We start from the raw sequence: 17,244 nt of genomic DNA, 5'->3' as shown, positions 1-17,244 counted from the left end.
TAAAATATTTGGAAAATTAGTGAAAAACATGAAATAAAAAATAATACATGCATAAATTATATTAATTAATTAATTTACTTAACGCCTTTTGCGAGATCTCGCTAAAACTGAGGCGTTTATCGCACATATGTCTTCGTTGTGCGTGAAAAAAGGAACCCATCTGAAACACTGCTGATTGTGTCGGGTAAAGTTGGCTCTTTTTATTTAGCATAAATAAATATAGATAGCGCGTTATTTTGACAGATGTCAATACTACGCATATATGCCGCTATTTTAATCCGTACTTTCTAAACTTGAAGTGAAATTAGTGTATATTTAGAAGAGTTTTAAAGAGAGAAGAAGAGAAAATAGAGCAGAAGGAGTAATTGAATGAATAAAGCGTCTTTATTTTCATTTCTCGTATGACATATAAGTTGTCATTGTTTTCGTAATGTATTTTTCTTGCAAGAACGCATGACTGACATTCCGTTTAAAATTGAGGAGAGGTTGGGAATTAATCTTTCTACGCATTATTAAAAGTTTGTCAACACTTGTCAACAATTTTTTCAAGTTTGGCATTTACCGGTACATCATATCATCCGTATTTGGATCACTATTATCAATTTTTTGTCGCACTAAAAAAATGGTAAATATAATAAAAAATTTCTTCAGTTAAAAATACGATTGTTGTATGAATAATAATTTATAAGGAGGAGTATATCGTAGTAATAATAATAAAGTAACAATACTAAAGAAAAATTTGAAGATAAATACAGAATAATTGTACATTTATTTTGTCCCCATTGTAGTCTAATTACTATTGCATCTGTTGTAAACAATTATCTAATGACAATCACAAAGATATATTCGATGAAAAATTGTTGATCAAATCACAAGGAAATATTGGAAATGATGAGGAATTTGATAAATGTATGATTTTGAGAGATGCTATTGAACTGATTACTGGCTATACGGTAAGTATCATGTAATAATAATTTATATGCGACATATATGTATATATAATGTTTATATAATAATTTTACTCATTATGCTTTTGATTTTATTTTCAGATATTGAAGATAGATGATGCAGTTTTGTGTGAAACATGTTTTCAAAAGGTAGAATCTTACATAAAATTTCGTTCTCAACTTGTTGCATCGTTTGGAAAACGCAATAATATCCAAGTTTCAGACATTAATCTGCCAAGTTCCAAGAGTATGAAAATTACAGAAAACAAAACTTCAAAAACGCAAATCTGTGATACAGGTTTGTTTATAATAATTAAAATATTATATACATATATATATGCATTGTTGATAGCAATTGAATTTCAGGATCAGAAGTATTCAAAGAAGTAACAAATGTGTGTGAGAATAATATTCTTACAAAATGCAGCGACTTATCAAACAGCGAATCCGAGGTTAATGATTCCTTATATTATTCTAATGTATTGCCAAACTTTCAAACTTTTGCTGACAACACTTCTGATTCCACTGATGATTTTGATGATAATTCAAATATTGAGATATCTCATTCAAAGATTCCGAAAAGCGATATAGAATCAGATGTAAATGTCTGTTCTGGCGAAGACAACAATGGAATATTAGAATTAGCTATCCAATGTAAACATAATGACCCTATCAATACTAGTTTAACTGAATCTGAAGAAGATTACGATTATGGACCAAATGCCAAAAAATTCAAGATTTCAAGCTCTTAAATTTTATTTCGATTTTTCTTTAATTATTGTATAATAATTTATATATGCAGGGGCTATGTATGTATATATATATATATATATATATATATATATATAATAATTTATATAATATATTTAATAATATAATATTATATATATTTATTATATAATATATTTAATAATATAATATTATAAGTATTTCTGCATTCAAATAATTTATCTTATATTTATTTTCTTAACAAATATGTATATGTCTAATCATTCTCTTAAATTAAAAAAGAGATAATAAATATGTATTAAAATAAATAATGTAAATTTTATTGCAGTCATTTACAAAAATTATTTATATTAAAGAGTGAAAACACATGCATAAATTTGTTACAATAATGTTGAAATTTCAATATAATAAAAATTGTATCAATTAGGTAGGATCAATCATACAAGAGATGAAAAACAAAATCAGGGATTTTTTGGCAAATTTAAATTTGCCAAAAAATAGATAATTTTTTAAAATATTTATACTTTATATGCATTGAATATTTATTTTACATCTTGTATTGAAAACGTATCTTTGTATTTAAAATATATTTATCACATTTTATAAAAAAGATACGTTAAGACCGAAATATTAAGCAGCCTAAGCAACTGGCCCATTAGCTCAGTTGGTTAGAGCGTCGTGCTAATAACGCGAAGGTCGCGGGTTCGATCCCCTCATGGGCCATATTTTTTGTTCTTTGTTATAACTACAATCTTCATATATCACACTAAATTGCTAATTTCAATATTAAAGATGAAACAAGGGCAGCTATTTTAAATTACAAAATATATAGATTAAATTAATATACATCGTGTCATATTTCAATTTGCTGGCAGTTATTAAAATAAATTATATTTTATAATAATTACCTTTAGTATCTGCCCAATTGAAATGACTATTCTTGCTTCAATTTTAGCATCGAAATTAATATATAATAGTTTATAATTACAATATAGATATATAATGTATGCATATATTAAATTCAAATAAAATCTTTTTATGGGGTGAACTATAGTTAAATAAAAAAAAAAGTTTTAATAGTACAATCGAAATGTTGATCCACTCAAGCAACTGGCCCATTAGCTCAGTTGGTTAGAGCGTCGTGCTAATAACGCGAAGGTCGCGGGTTCGATCCCCCCATGGGCCAAATTTTTTGTTCTTATACAATATAAGAGAAATATATAATAGTATTTATAAATAATAATTTTTATAAAATTAAGAGCAAAATATTTTTTTCAATGTGTACACTTGTGTAATTTATTTTGAAAATCTTTAATGTTTAATGCTTTAATGTCAGTGATCAGTGTGAATTGTAACGCACATTTGTCTTAATATCTGTTAAAGGTATGGTATATATTATTTTAAGCATGTAATTGAAGGACTCGTGTCTTTTTTCAATGGCATTTTTCCGGACTAAATTCCAAATTTTCAGTTTGCTCGTACCAGACGTAAGACTTTATTTCGATTAATATTTGTGCAGATATACAGCACTTGCTAATCATAATTTATTCTCAGAAGAATAAATATAACCTCTTCTTGCGACAACAAACATGGCATTGCGCTAGGCCCGTCTTGTACTTGAAAAAAAATATTAACGAGGATCATTATGATGACAATAAAGAACCGTCACCGGCCACGTCGAAGGCTTTCGAACGTTATGGTAAAAAATTATGTAAAAGATTTATCACACAAACAGTAATAGAATATTTGTGGAATTTATAAAATATGATACAAAATTGAAAAAAGAATACAAGAAAAAGAATTTTGAGAAAAAGAGTAAAGAATTTCTAGAAGAATTCGTCTCTTTTAACATAATTATTACAATGTCCTGACAGGAAAAAGAAAAAAAATGCGCTTCCTGAATTTCCGAAAAACACCGACGAAGGAGCGGTCAAGGATTATTAATTGCAAGGCGCAAAACCATCCGGAACGAAAGTTGACGTTTTGGGAATACGTGTTTGGTCCTAAAAAATCCTTATCAAATCCCTGTCGGCTGGTTTATCGTCAGAGACAAACGCGTCGCAAGGAGAATCCGCGATTATGCGATTCGCGTCATCAGGCGACGACCGGAAACATAATCTACATCGAACCAATTAAATCTTCGAGGAATTCGAAAAATTTAAAGTCACAGTCATCATCGATGTACAAAGTGCCTAGAGCTGTATTATTGAATAGGATGATACTGGATGGTTTTGACGAGGTATTAAAGAGTTTTAATTAATTTATTCCTCCTGAAATCGGAAAATCAGTAATATTTTCTAAATGCGATTTCTGAGGACATGTTTTATACTTTTTAATTTTTATTGTATTAATGATTTTATTGTTTCATTGATTGTAGAATATTAATAAATGCGAAACTAAAACGATAACGTTCACAATGACCAGAAGACCGTATGATGAAATGAAACCGCCTTCGAATTTACGAAGAATCGTCGAACTTCGAAGAGACGTCAAATTGGAAGATAATGAGAAATCGATGCCTCAAATATCGACACAGATAAGCGCGGATGAAGCTTGCAATTCGATGGCAAAAATATCAGCAATAAAACAAGAAAAACCACGAAGACTCTCGAGAATTGAACAATTAGAAACTTTGGTGAATGAGAAAAAGTTTAAACGCGCGTCACGAATAAATCCGGATTCTGAAAAATCCGATAAATAAAAATAAAACAAATAATATAATTAATTACTTAATAATTAATTAGATGAATTTTTTTTCTTTTTCACGGCATATCATTTAAATTATTTCCCAATCTTTTTTAAAACCAGAGAGATTGTAATAAGAAAACAAGACGAATTATTTTGTATATTATTTATATATTTCTTTTTTTGCACGCTTAGAATAAAATAAGTATAAGCACATATTCAGGCATCGAAAGAAAAAGGAAGAAGACTAAAAATTAAAAGAAAAATAACGCGCGAAAAATGCAGCTGCAGGAGAATCTACATTATCATTGTCCCATTGAAGTGTCGGTAACCTTGTGTCAAGAAGTAAGCATACTCGCCGCCAGGTGACTGAGTGGCAGCTGCGAGCGGGCCGTTGCGTCAATTCGTTCGGCGGGATAAAAAAGTTGACATTTTCCACATTTCGTCATTTTTCCTGAAGAAAAGGGACTCGCGAGTCGCGCACAAAGAGCGCACGTCTTTTGTCGTCCTCGCGATTACGAGCAAGCGGCGAAGAAGCGATCGCTCCCTCATCTCACGATCACCGGACCAGTCCGGCGACCGGAACATAACCGCTGCATCGATCCGACATACCGCTCCCTAACCCACCCCCCTGCCCCCCATCTCGTCGAGCGGCGTATCCGGTAAGAGGTTATGTTGATTCTGTCAGCTCGCATCGCGCGATCCTCGGTGGTTGACGATTGCTCGGTGTGAGTTGAGCAGATAGATTGCACTGTGTAACTCAAGACTGACTGGTGTTCTGTCACAGAGACGAGGGTCGAGCACGTGATCGGTAAGAAAAATGGAGCGCGCTCTCGTAAGCGCAACGACAATTGCACGTGCAACGCCCGTGCTCCCGGAGCGAAGCTACTCACCGTGAGAAAAAAAATAATGCTCTGTCGAATGTCGTTGTCGCTCCTGGGCTTCCTCCGCAGTGCTGGCCACCGAGTGGACCACCAATGTCTTGCAGAGGAGCCGCTGTCATCGCTTGCACGTCGAGACGACGCAGTCGAGAGAAGATTGGCTCCGAGGGAACGGAATGCGTGTCCTCCGACACGTTCCTTGCCCCTTCGAAAGCGGAGGGGAACGGTAAGAGGGATAGAACAGTTAGGAAGAACGAGGCTTGGCACCAGACGACGGTCAGCAAGAGCGCCGACGTCGTCGAGACGGTAGCCGACTTTGAGAAATGGCTGAAAATGCGCAACACGGAGCCATCGGTATCGTCGAGCATGGATCTGGATGCAGCCAAAGTGGTGGAGGGCGTGGATCGGTATCTGGGCGAGGAGGTGCTGTCGCATGGTTACTTTCTAAGCAAGGATCCGTATGGCTTGTCCATCGATATCGACTTGGCCGACACCAAGAAGCTTAATCTGTCATCAGGCTATGATCCGATACTGCAGGATCTGGCGCAGAGTGAAAATCGACTGCTAGAACCTCCATGCGAGAAGGTCGTCGACGAGTTCATGCTGCCAGAATTTCAATTGGATCATCTGGATCCGCTGGCAGCCCTCTCATCTGATGACATGATGGTGGCCGGTGAGATTCTGCCGTCAACGAGCAATCAACCGATACTAAATCAAATAGAGAATCAAGATGTTGAACAAATTACTCCAAAAATAAAAGTTTTAGAGCAGAATAGTCAGGTATCCTGTGAGAAATCTATGCAGGTTGCTCTCAATGAAATACCAGCGAATTTAGGAACCATGAGTAAGATGGAGGATATAAAGTCAGAGCAGGAAACTATGATACAGTGTTCGAGAGGTTCTTCAGAACTCTTTATCGAGTCATTACCGATGGAGGAGAACTCATCTCCAAATTCCATAGAAGCAGATACTCAAAATAGCATAATAGAACAATTAAAGTCGAAAACTAGGATGAAACTTGAACCTCGTATCATTAAAAAGCGTCGACAGATGACGGAGCGATTGGAAAAGAAGTTTGACAAGCACATCAATGGAAAGAATTTTACCGATGTGGATTCACAGGACGGTGTAATGGCTGTAGTTGCCATATCTACCGATAAAATATCCAACACGACACAAATCGTCATCAACACTGGCACAGAGAAGCAGATCTATCAGGGCAAGACTTCGGAATTGATCGAGGCAACGGGCAATTTTCCGAAATTGCCCAAGATAGATACTTCTGCCGCGATCTGGAACGGTAACGTTGAGTACAATATTGATAATAATCCGAGTAGCTCGTATGAAATTGTCATATCCAATGCGTTGGAGGAACTAGGCATCACCGACGACAGTCTACAACCTGTAAGCGTCACCGAACACGACAAAGTATGGCTCTGCCCACGAGCCGGTTGCAACAGGCAATTTGGCAGACTTTATACTTTGAAAGGTCACTTGCTAGCCCATTATGGAGTTAGACCATTTAAGGTACGTTGAAAAATATCATATATTTAGCTTTATCCTTTAATCTCTTCCTTCTGATATAAATGATACAATTTTGAAGATTATTTGAATAAAATCGAATTAAATATTTTCATAACAATTTCTTAATATTGTTCAACATATTTTTCTTTATAATTATCTTTATCGATCACGCTATTTTTATAGTGCGACTTCGAAGGCTGCACTTGGGCCTTTTATTCCGAGTTCAAGTTAAAGAGACACAAGGAGACGCATCTGAAGCGCAAGGATCACGTGTGCCAAGTGGAGGGTTGCAACCGTCGCTTCACCACTGTTTATAATCTATGGAGTCACGAGAAACTGCATAGTCGTCCAAACCGGATTGTTTGCCAGGTACCGAATTGTGGTGAGAAATTTCAAACGAAGCGGGCACTGGAACTGCATATGAAATCGCACGATCAACGCCACGCGCCTTATGTTTGCCAACACGAAGGTTGCGGTAAACGTTACTACAGCAGTAACGCATTGACATCGCATCAACGATCTCACAGCTATAAAGAAGTGGACATTAAGTGTTCATGGCCGGGCTGCGGCAAAGTTTTCGACAAACCATGTCGACTCAAGGCTCACACGCGCTCTCATACCGGCTGCAAACCTTATCATTGTACGTTTCAGGATTGTAAATGGGCATTTTCATCGTCCAGTAAGCTTAAGCGCCACCAAAAGAAACATACCAACGAACGCAAATTCATGTGTGACGCACCGGACTGCGGCAAAGCTTTCATGCGATCGGAACATTTAAAGGAGCATCGGTTGACACATAAGGAAGGCCGCTTCTTCCAATGTTTTGTATGCGATGCCCGGTTCTCTGCCAAGAGCAGCCTGTATGTGCACATTAAAAAGCATCAGCAGGCCAAGACGGATATAAGCATAGCCGATAATATGCCGACAGAATTTGATTACATTTCCGGTGATCAGAAACGTGTGAAGACGAAAGAATCTAATTGCTCACGAGTGAAGCCGATCGCCAAACAGAAGCGAAAATCCACGGAATTAACGAGTGTCATAGAAACTATCACGAAGGAAGATGACCTTGAGAAGCCGGATATGATATGTGACACCAGTGCGCGTTCCCAAAATTCTCAGAATCAACTAGAATGGTTGTATCATTGTCCGATAGAGAATTGCGATTATCTAATTGGAAACGAGGCGAGCTTACGCGAGCACCTACTGAAGGTACACAATATACATTGTGACGATTTGCTGGATAAACCTTCGGACGTTGCCGACGCAAACTACATTCTATACACGGTAGATGAGTCGCCCTCGACTTCGCCCATCGCCATCGAGGAAGAACAGACGGTTATGGTGACACCGTGCGATGCTGTTATCCTCGGTACCTCGTCATCAAGCGTGGATCGTCGATGTCTACCGGAACCGGAACCGCCTCCTTTCAATTTACTTACTAAGAATTCGGAATCGCTACATACTGATGTGTGTACCGAGCAAATTGATAAAGAAATGCTATCGATCAAGACGGATCAGAGCTCTGCGAGGACAGATCTAACATATTCGGATTGGTCCAGGCTAAAGAAAAACACACTGACGGATTCGATAGTAACAAATACACCGGACATTGCGCTGGGCACGAGTAGCGATCTGAGCGAGAGTCTGTTGCTCACGGAGGAACTACCATCGATGTACTATCAGGACGATGTGGCAGGTACTGAGTATCAGGTGTTATTATTAGACTCAAGTCCGCTTGAGAGTGCCGTTAATTTGCGCGGTCTCGAATGATTTTCGTGATAAATGTGAGTGAGACTTGGATAATCGAATAATTTTTATGATAAGCGAATGGTCGAATGACTATAGTATGTTTTGGATGACATGATGATTCTTGTTATTTTAAATGTAGCTTAAAATTGACACGATCGTTCTAAACTATGTGATGTGTGATCATTATATTAAACATAGCTTTTTTAAAAATGGTGACTCTAATACGATCTGTGATCTAGGAGCTGGCCTCAGCCTGATATCCATTTGTACTATGCGGCTCATAATCGCTTTAAATCGTTATTTTATTAATAAATCGTTGATATTTTTCCATAAAAGTCATTACCTGCGTATTTTATTGTTATTGCTATCCGACGCGTGTTTCGAAATTATATATATTGTTTACAAGTACTTTACTGTTTTTCGGTTTTCATTTCATTTTTAATCTGTATCTTTTTACACATATATTCATAAGAGCACTCATTATTTGATATACAATTTAACGACCATATCGTGAGATTTATCTGAAACATGCAATTTAATATCTTTTCTGAAACAGACTTATATATTAAATTATCGTAGGACCATGACTAAAAATTTACAGCGAACTGTAATAGTAACAATGGAAAAAAGAGACATAAAATGTACAAAAATAGACTTACACACATACACATTAAAGAATAATTTTTTATCTTTTCATATTCTACTCGTGAAATTGATCCATACACGTATCGAAAATGCTTTAAAAAAGCATTTAGCCAATGTATAACCAGTGTAATCAATTTAATTTTATTGATTTTTAGTGTATAATGATAAATTATAAATTTTAATCACACTCGTACATGTGATATGTGATTAAAACACATGAACAAACATTGGATTCTAAAGACACAAATCTCTTCACAGTTTTAAATCAATATTATGTGGTATACTAATGTCATTCTGGAATGTATATACATATATGCATTCTTCATTTATTTCATTTATAATTGTCTTTAGATTTATACGAGAATTTATTCTATTAAAATTTCTAAATTTCTAAGATAAGATTAATTTTACTTACATTATCTATATTATTTCCAAATTATTGTAAATATAAAAAAGATCTGCAACTCGTGTAATTAATGCTAATACTGGCAAACGCGTTCGCGTTTGAATTGTATACAATGTTTGATTAATTCAATTAACGGCGCGATTGGCACTAGATGCGAGGTGATTTTCATCAATTTATAAATATGCGTTCATACAATATTTTCAATTAAAAAATAATAATTAAAAAATGCGAGACAAATGTCATGCATAGCGAAAATACCATAAAATGTTTACATATAATTTAAATGTACAAAAAATGCTTGCATAATTAATAGTCTTGCCTTCCTTAGTGAAATGTTCACATTTAGCGAAAGGAAATACATATATTTTCTATATTTTACATGGATGTTTATCTTTTTATATAAATAGCAAATTTAATCACGCGGAAAATCTGAACGGTTATTATAATATAACCGAGCGTCCACTAATCTGGCTTCTACGATATTGTTATTATGGAATCGTATCTTATTTGATATCACACAATAACTATCGTTCTCCTTAAAAATATAATTTAAAATAAAAGTTCACAGAGTCGCGCAAGGAATTACCTAATCCGATCATATCACTCAAATACCCTGTTAATATCCTATTAATATTTTCTTGTTTTTCTAGCAAGATAGATGAGCTTAAGAATCATTCGCGAGGGAATTCTAGTTACTCGAAAGCGTAGCTACATCAAGAAGGCATCAGAAGTGAACTTTTTCCTTGTCGAATATTAATCTGCCCTACTAATATCCCGCATCCAGGATTACAAGATACCGGATGGACAAAGATATCGTATATAAATTTGTATTAATTAAACTACTTCTGGCTGTTTTTCCGGAAGCGGTTTAACGTTATTAGTCTGTGCGGGTTTGCCGAGTTTCTCGGCAATCTTGCGGTAGACGCGATCCCTGACATCCGCAAGCATACAACTGACGCAGTGCAACACTGTGATGAACGTGCAACCACCGACACAAACGAGTAACGTCCGCGCCGGTCGTTTCCAATCGATGACTCTGTAGATGTAATGGTAGCCGTATTTATCGAGTCCACCGGCGATGTAGTAGATCGCTGTGAATACACAGTAGAACACGGCGATCGACAGACACCACCAGAAATTTCGCAGACGGAACGGTATACTGGTGATTACAAAGTCGACCAGCATCAGCACGCTATTGCACACATGCATCATGATGTTGAGCGGATCCAGCTGATGAATTTCCGGATTGTATACAGTGAACCAGTAGCAGAACGTCACACCAATTGCCAGATTAGTCGTAACAACATACAGGAACCAATACAATCGCTCGGTAGACTTCAACTTGAGGCCGCAAGGATCGAAACCGGGTATCTTCTGCAATCGCCATCGCTTCGACACGAGGATACCACCGATCAGCGCCTGGGTGAAGCCCAATAAAACGTCCCAGTTGGTCAAGTAGATCGGCCACTTCTCGTACTGGAATAGCGGCTTATAGCTGCCAAATTCGAACACAGAGCAAATTATGAAACCAGCCCATACGAGGAAGATGATCCAGCGGTAGAATAGGTACCAGGTGGCCACGTGTGACTGACACTTGGGTTCCGTCAACACGCGTGCTTGCGGTGGCTCCTGTTTGCCCTGACGCCACCTGCGCCCGATCTCGTGGCACCAAAACTTGCTCACCATTGCACGTCGACCTGGGAGAAAAAATGCACATTACTTAATGTACTCTATTATATTTTATTCTCGCAATTCCAGGAAAAAATTATAGATTATGTGCCTTAAAATTCGTCACAATTAAGAAAAAGAAACGAAAAGAACATAAAATCTATTATTCAGAAAGGATATAAGAGTGCGTACTTTCTTTTAAATAATGTACTGTAATCAAGTGAAAGGAGGGGACACACGCGTTAGAAAGAGATCGAGAGCGGAAGCTAAAAGAACAGAACCGCGTCTACGACACGAAATAAGTAAGACTAATTTTAAGTTTGAAAAACGAATAAAGAGAGTTTGCGGTAATAAGCTATGAAGAACAGAGCATAAATTCAGTGATTCATGTCTTGATAAATTTAATTATATGCCAAAAGCCACCCGTGCATGCCTTCGTTTCCTTTCAGGAAGTCTATCATGAATCTCTTCTTCCAGCATGAACTCGTGAAAAATGAAAAATTTTATTGACAAATTCAGTATTTGTCAATAAAATTTTTCATTTTTCACGAGCTCACGATAGGGGAAAAGATTCATGATCGATTTTCAGATGAACGACGTGTATAACGCAACTTATTTCCGGTTACCGTAAGCTGGACGCATTCGAATGGAACCCCATAAAAAATTTCACCAGAGAGAGATGTAAATATATTTATTGATTTATTTATTATATATATATATATATATATATATATATATATATATATATATATATTTAATTTGTCAAATCTTATGAACAAATTTAATTTGTTTAATTTTATTTAGAAAGTTTTCAAGCCTCTCAAATCTTTTTAATTGAGCGATTCAATATATAATAAGGATTATGAGATGCTGATTTTATTACTTGAATTAAATTATTGTGAAAGGTCCAATTTCTCATCCAAGATTAAGGTTTACCTCTCTGAAGTGCGGACGTGTTTCTCGATCAAAAGAAACACATGCGTTTTCTGTTTATAAATATTTATAAATATTGTATAATTATTATGCATTGGAGCGTATTTGCAATCGAATTCCATTCGTTCGCAAAATGATATCTCGATAATCTGAAGAATATTTCAGCCGCATATTCCCCACGTGACTTACATAACGAGCATTGCAAAAGGAGCAACAGTAAACGTTTCAAGGACGGTAGTCCTGTGAACGACAGCACCATTCTTGAGAGTGACAATTACGGGAAGACGACTAATATGTATCCGAAAAGATATCTAACCGTAACCTGACCTAACCTAACTCTACTCATCAGCTGTAGCGTATGTTACGCAATCCGATTTGCCGCATCTGATAAGCGGAATGTGCGAGCACGCCCAGATGTAGGCGCCAAAATTTAAATATCTCAAATCCCGATATTCTCTCGATGTACCATCTTAATATTATTATATAATTTATATACAATATCCATGAATTGTTTGTTCACGAAAGTAATTCAGATTACATTTAACATCTAATTTCTAATTATCTAGCTTCTCGAATCTATCAATTTTTAGGAAATTTTAGATAAAAATATTAAACGTGATTTTGAACAATGAGCATTCGTCGATAGGGAAGTTTCACGTAATTTCTCTCTCAACCTACATCTGTCAAAATCTTGTTTACAGAATTAAAAAAATTATTCGCAGATCGAGTTTCATCCACGCACTACAACAAGAGACGAGTATCTCGTCAATAATAATAAAAAAAAAAAAAGAAAAACAACCGCGCGCGGTAATTCCGTGGTATTCTACGATCACGCGAGTAGGAGTGGTTTCAGAAGTCGCGGAAGGAGAGCATCGAGACGATCTTATCGAGGAACGATGCGCGGTCACGTATTCGAGTGTTCGGGTCGTCCAGCGGATCGGCCTCCAGACATCGTCGTCGCGTCGCAGATGGTGAACCACTTTGAACTAATTAACCCCCGTTGGTCCGCGCGCGATGCTGAGGTTCACACGACTCCGGCCGGAGGGAGAGAGAGACAGAGAGAGAGATAGAGATAACAGAAAGAGAGAGAGAGATAGAGAGGGAGCGGGGGATTGGCCGGCGCTTGCAGCGCGAGAGGTCGCGTCAGTGCGGTCAATCAGCCAATATTAATTCGCCGTTAATTTATTACAATCTTGGTCTATTATGTGCTACCGGTACCGAGCGCTGGAATGAGCAGGTAGCCCTGAAGATGGCGAGATTGCGAAATTATTTTTATCTACTGTAAAAAGAAAGAGAAAAGAAAATGGACGTGAATCGGGATGATCGTTAGGTAAAATTCTTCTCGTTCCGAGCTGCGTTTGAAAATTTTTCAAATGGCTTTTTAATTGTACTTTATAGTTTTATAATCTATTGTTGAAATTCTTATCGCCCACTTATAGCTTGTCTAATGGTTCTTATTGAAAGTCTAACGATCGATCCGTACGGGAGATAGAAGATTGTCGCGCATTGTAACCTGAGCAATTGATTAAGTTCATCTGTTAAGTAGTATAGTCTATTATTACTCAATTGGCGCGCGATAGCGTGAATTCGAAATATGTAACAATTGATTTCTCAGAGGAAAGTAGGAATCTACAAATATTTAGTAGGAAATTAAACAAGAAATCTATATCGCAAAGTCAATTATTACGTCAATTTATACGTTTGGAGATCGCAAGTTTATGTCACGCACAAAGCGTAAATTTCTGGCTAGTTCTTCCTAACATATATATATTTTTTTACAGAGTTTTGAGACGAGAAAAAACAATCAAGATCGAGAACAAAAGTGTAAGTAGAGGGGGATAGATTGGCCTAGATTCCTCAATAAACAGGATTAATTTAGCTCTATATTCTCGTTTCCAATTAATAAGACACCTGTACCGTTCATTTCGAATTTACCTTATTAATGTGCATATTCCCCGTCGTTTGAGTCCCCGAATTCTTCCGTATTTTCGATCGAAAGATCGTGTAAAGTTTACATTTCCAATAAAATTCACAGATGTTCTTCTATTTACTTATTTATTTTTTCTTTTTTGATTACGTAGAAATTTTCTCTAACAAAAATTCAGAAACAAGACACTCGAGCTATACTTTCGACAATTTCCGATTTGATGTTTCCACGATCTTAAAACTTTAAATCGCAAATTTTGCCGTTCCAAGGAATACCATATGTACTCGCGGTCGTTATCGATGATGAACTAAACTCTAAGATTAAGTTTTTAGAGAATAACACGTCAGAAATTGACGTCAAGATAAACCATAATTGTTCGGCTTTTTCGCAGGAGGCGAAAGTGACGTCATAGACATCGATGTAGGCGTCGATCAAGAGAGAAACAGAGATGGAATAAAAAGATAAAGATCTTTTAATAACCTTCCCAGAGTGCACCCGAGAGAAAGAAAGAGAGAGAGAGAGAGAAAAAGAGAGAAAGAGAAAATACACAGGTAATATCCGCAATAGTTTCCGCATTTCTAGTCAGGATTCATTTATGTAAACTCATTGGCACCTGTATGCATAAATTGATATCGGAAAAATAATGCGTACAGTTTTTCTCGATGTTATAAGAATACCAATTTGTTTCCATTATTAGAAGATCTCTAAGATTTTTAATTGCAGATAAAAATAACATTAATTAGTAATGTCAACTTAAATATATATGATGACGCGCCTTTGATAAGAAAAAATATTCATCTGTTCATACTTGCACACGTTATTGCATGCTATTTATTTCCTAAGTGTTACATAATTCGCGATTTCTTTTTATATGATTTGTATTAAAAGACACTTGACATGCTTATATTAATGTCAATCAGAAAAAAAATAATTCAAGAATAATATCTGCAAACTATCCGAGAAATAATTGTCATCCAATCGCAATGAAATTTTTTTTCTTTCAATTTATCGTTGACATACATTTTAGATGAGAAACTCATTAGAAGAAGTCGATTAATAAAAAATAATGCAATTATTTAAAAATGTACGATTGTCAATTTGGCCGAAATGGCAATTTAAGGTACTTGTGAATTTTTCCCGTTATAAATTTTATTAATTATAAGTGCGTATGTGTGATGTCATTACGCACTTCGTGACAGTTGGGCACGAGAGCGTGATATAGATATCTCGAGATACACACATACGTCTCTCGATATGCTCTACATAATTATATATGTATCTTTTTGTCATTTTATATCGAAAAATCACATTTTTAGGTAGCTAATAAATTTTTATTCAGATAGTATTTTTGTTAGTTTATTGTTTTCCACGCAATTAATGGCGTGGAAAACAATAATATTTGCGACTTCAAATGTCTTTAAATATTTCAATCTTCGCACAAGTTGAGTCAACACTACTTCTATTTGCACATAAATTGCTTTTAAATTAATGTATTTTCTACGTCCAAAATATTAACCAAAGTTTTAGTGATAGTTTTAGAAAAAAACTTGATAATTTTCAAAATAAGGCAACGGTACATGGAGAAAATATTGTAAAATTGAAAATATTGTAAAAATTACAATACAATTTTTGTAATCGTGGAATATTTAAGAGAAATCGCGATATTTTTATTCGCTAATGTTATATACGTTTTATATTTTTTTAAAAAGGAGTATTGTAATTATTCAAATATATAATATTTGACGTATGAAAAAACGCGTAATCGTTTAAAATACATAAAAATACATTTATAATACATTTAATACGTAAAAATACATTTCGGTATTTTTCGTGTAATTTGTACTGTAAAATATTTTCTCTAATACATCCTGCATGCATGGACTTGCAACTTTTCCATTTTTTAACTGGAGACACAATATGTGCAAATCATGATTATGATGCATCAAATGTATTCGCGGTTTATAAAATTAGTATCGATACATCGAGCTGTTTACGATAAATACATAATGCACTACTAAAAATTGTATCTCGCGATTTTATTCCGAATTGCAGTTTCGATGCAGTCGATTCTCGGGCCACCCTTGCGTTGGGTGGATTGTCGGATGACGCGCGTCATTAAACTACCTCGATATCATCTTCACTGTTTCGGGGATCTTTCGAAAAATCAGTTCGCGATGGATCTTTAATTTAATAGAAAAATCGAGGAATAAAGACCATGTGAAAGAATAGAAACCCGAATAAACACACACCGCATAGCGCGAGTAACTTTGGTGACTTGTTCACGACGACTTGGTTGATTGCACACTCATTCCTTTCCAACATGCCGCGGATCTCGATTTCCTCGCACTCGGGAGGCATTTCTTTTTTTTTTCCTCTCAACACTCGAGCCGACCTCTCCTGCTTGACGTACGTTTAGCTTTCAACTACCCGGCAACCGGCACCGCGTGCTCGCGATCAATATCAATCCCGGGATAGACACCGGTGCGGGGAGTTTCCCTTCCCAGATCGACATCAGCCTATGTGTTCCCAAGGAATCCCCACTCTATCCGATATAAACACGTGTCAGACGATTCGAAGCGAAAGCTGATTGGAGGATAGCGATTCGTGATTGAAATTTTGATGAATATTGCTTTGAGACATAATTTGACAGAAAAGTTAATTATTTATGAAAATTATAGATTGGTCAATTCTGATAAATAATACCCAGGTAGCACATGTTTTATATTCGTTATGTTTATATACGTTTTATATACGTTTTATAAAATTAATTTTTAAGTAATTTCAAATTAATTTCAAATTATATATACATATATACATATATATATATATATATATATATATATATAATTATTACGAAAACTATATTGATTTCTATTTACAAATAAATGGATATTAATTATGAGTAACTGCCAGTATCAGTGACTCTATTCACTATTTTCACTAATAATGTACTGAATCATTTTTAGAGAGTGTGTATAAATGTATTGTTTTATTAATTCCATGAGAAAGCAAACGTTTAATAAATAAAAGGAAAAAACGTATTTTAAACGTTTTTTTTATCAGAAAGGGAACGTATCTCTCGACGTTTTTCAAGTGGAAATTTGAATCAATTAAAAACATTTTTAAGAGTCGATTATGAAACATTTC

General features: G+C 35.5%; 4 protein-coding genes and 2 non-coding genes across 20 annotated transcripts in view; 5 read left to right on the top strand and 1 right to left on the bottom strand.

Moving 5' to 3' along the window:
• The first annotated feature begins 148 nt into the window (after positions 1-148).
• Positions 149-1,987, top strand: LOC145962605 (uncharacterized). The gene is made up of 4 exons (XM_083083811.1): positions 149-625; positions 789-953; positions 1,050-1,245; positions 1,314-1,987. The coding sequence occupies exons 1-4, from the start codon at positions 623-625 to the stop codon at positions 1,697-1,699; spliced, it is 750 nt and encodes a 249-aa protein (XP_082939937.1). The 5' UTR covers positions 149-622; the 3' UTR covers positions 1,700-1,987.
• Positions 1,988-2,325: 338 nt separating this feature from the next.
• Trnai-aau (transfer RNA isoleucine (anticodon AAU)) lies at positions 2,326-2,399 on the top strand. Its single transcript has one exon. It is a non-coding gene; the product is annotated as a tRNA-Ile (tRNA).
• A 389-nt stretch (positions 2,400-2,788) lies between these two features.
• Positions 2,789-2,862, top strand: Trnai-aau (transfer RNA isoleucine (anticodon AAU)). The gene has a single exon. It is a non-coding gene; the product is annotated as a tRNA-Ile (tRNA).
• A 1,701-nt stretch (positions 2,863-4,563) lies between these two features.
• Positions 4,564-9,214, top strand: LOC145963330 (uncharacterized). 2 transcript variants are annotated; one of them, XM_083085143.1, is made up of 3 exons: positions 4,564-5,023; positions 5,149-6,769; positions 6,950-9,214. In XM_083085143.1, the coding sequence occupies exons 2-3, from the start codon at positions 5,339-5,341 to the stop codon at positions 8,537-8,539; spliced, it is 3,021 nt and encodes a 1,006-aa protein (XP_082941269.1). In that variant the 5' UTR covers positions 4,564-5,023; positions 5,149-5,338; the 3' UTR covers positions 8,540-9,214. The 2 variants fall into 2 exon arrangements, with proteins under 2 accessions (XP_082941269.1, XP_082941270.1); XM_083085144.1 differs by lacking the exon at positions 4,564-5,023 and having other exon boundaries at positions 5,031-6,769.
• LOC145963332 (protein rolling stone) overlaps positions 8,803-17,244 on the bottom strand; it is a 22,811-nt gene continuing 14,369 nt past the window's right edge. The window contains exons 1-3 of one of the 9 annotated variants that reach the window (XM_083085151.1): positions 12,360-12,842; positions 12,121-12,223; positions 8,803-11,266 (exon numbers count right to left, since the gene is read on the bottom strand). In XM_083085151.1, the coding sequence (XP_082941277.1) occupies positions 10,404-11,255 (852 nt within the window). In that variant the 5' untranslated portion in view covers positions 11,256-11,266; positions 12,121-12,223; positions 12,360-12,842 and the 3' untranslated portion in view covers positions 8,803-10,403. The other 8 variants (XM_083085150.1, XM_083085147.1, XM_083085146.1 and 5 more) reach the window with 8 other exon arrangements.
• Ca-ma2d (Ca[2+] channel Muscle-specific alpha2/delta subunit) overlaps positions 13,044-17,244 on the top strand; it is a 21,619-nt gene continuing 17,418 nt past the window's right edge. For 3 of the 6 annotated variants that reach the window (XM_083085142.1, XM_083085141.1, XM_083085140.1), the window contains exons 1-3: positions 13,282-13,500; positions 13,952-13,994; positions 14,489-14,648. The gene's annotated coding sequence lies outside the window, so the exon portion shown is untranslated. Of the gene's footprint in view, positions 13,142-13,280; positions 13,501-13,951; positions 13,995-14,488; positions 14,649-17,244 lie in introns of those variants that run through there. The other 3 variants (XM_083085139.1, XM_083085137.1, XM_083085138.1) reach the window with 2 other exon arrangements.

This window comes from Camponotus vicinus, unplaced genomic scaffold (assembly GCF_025532165.1).
Source record: "Camponotus vicinus isolate PSW18456_S1 unplaced genomic scaffold, iyCamVici1.0 SCAF_12, whole genome shotgun sequence".
Classification (NCBI taxonomy): Eukaryota; Metazoa; Arthropoda; class Insecta; order Hymenoptera; family Formicidae; genus Camponotus; species Camponotus vicinus.
This window is presented reverse-complemented; position numbering and strand designations above follow the sequence as displayed.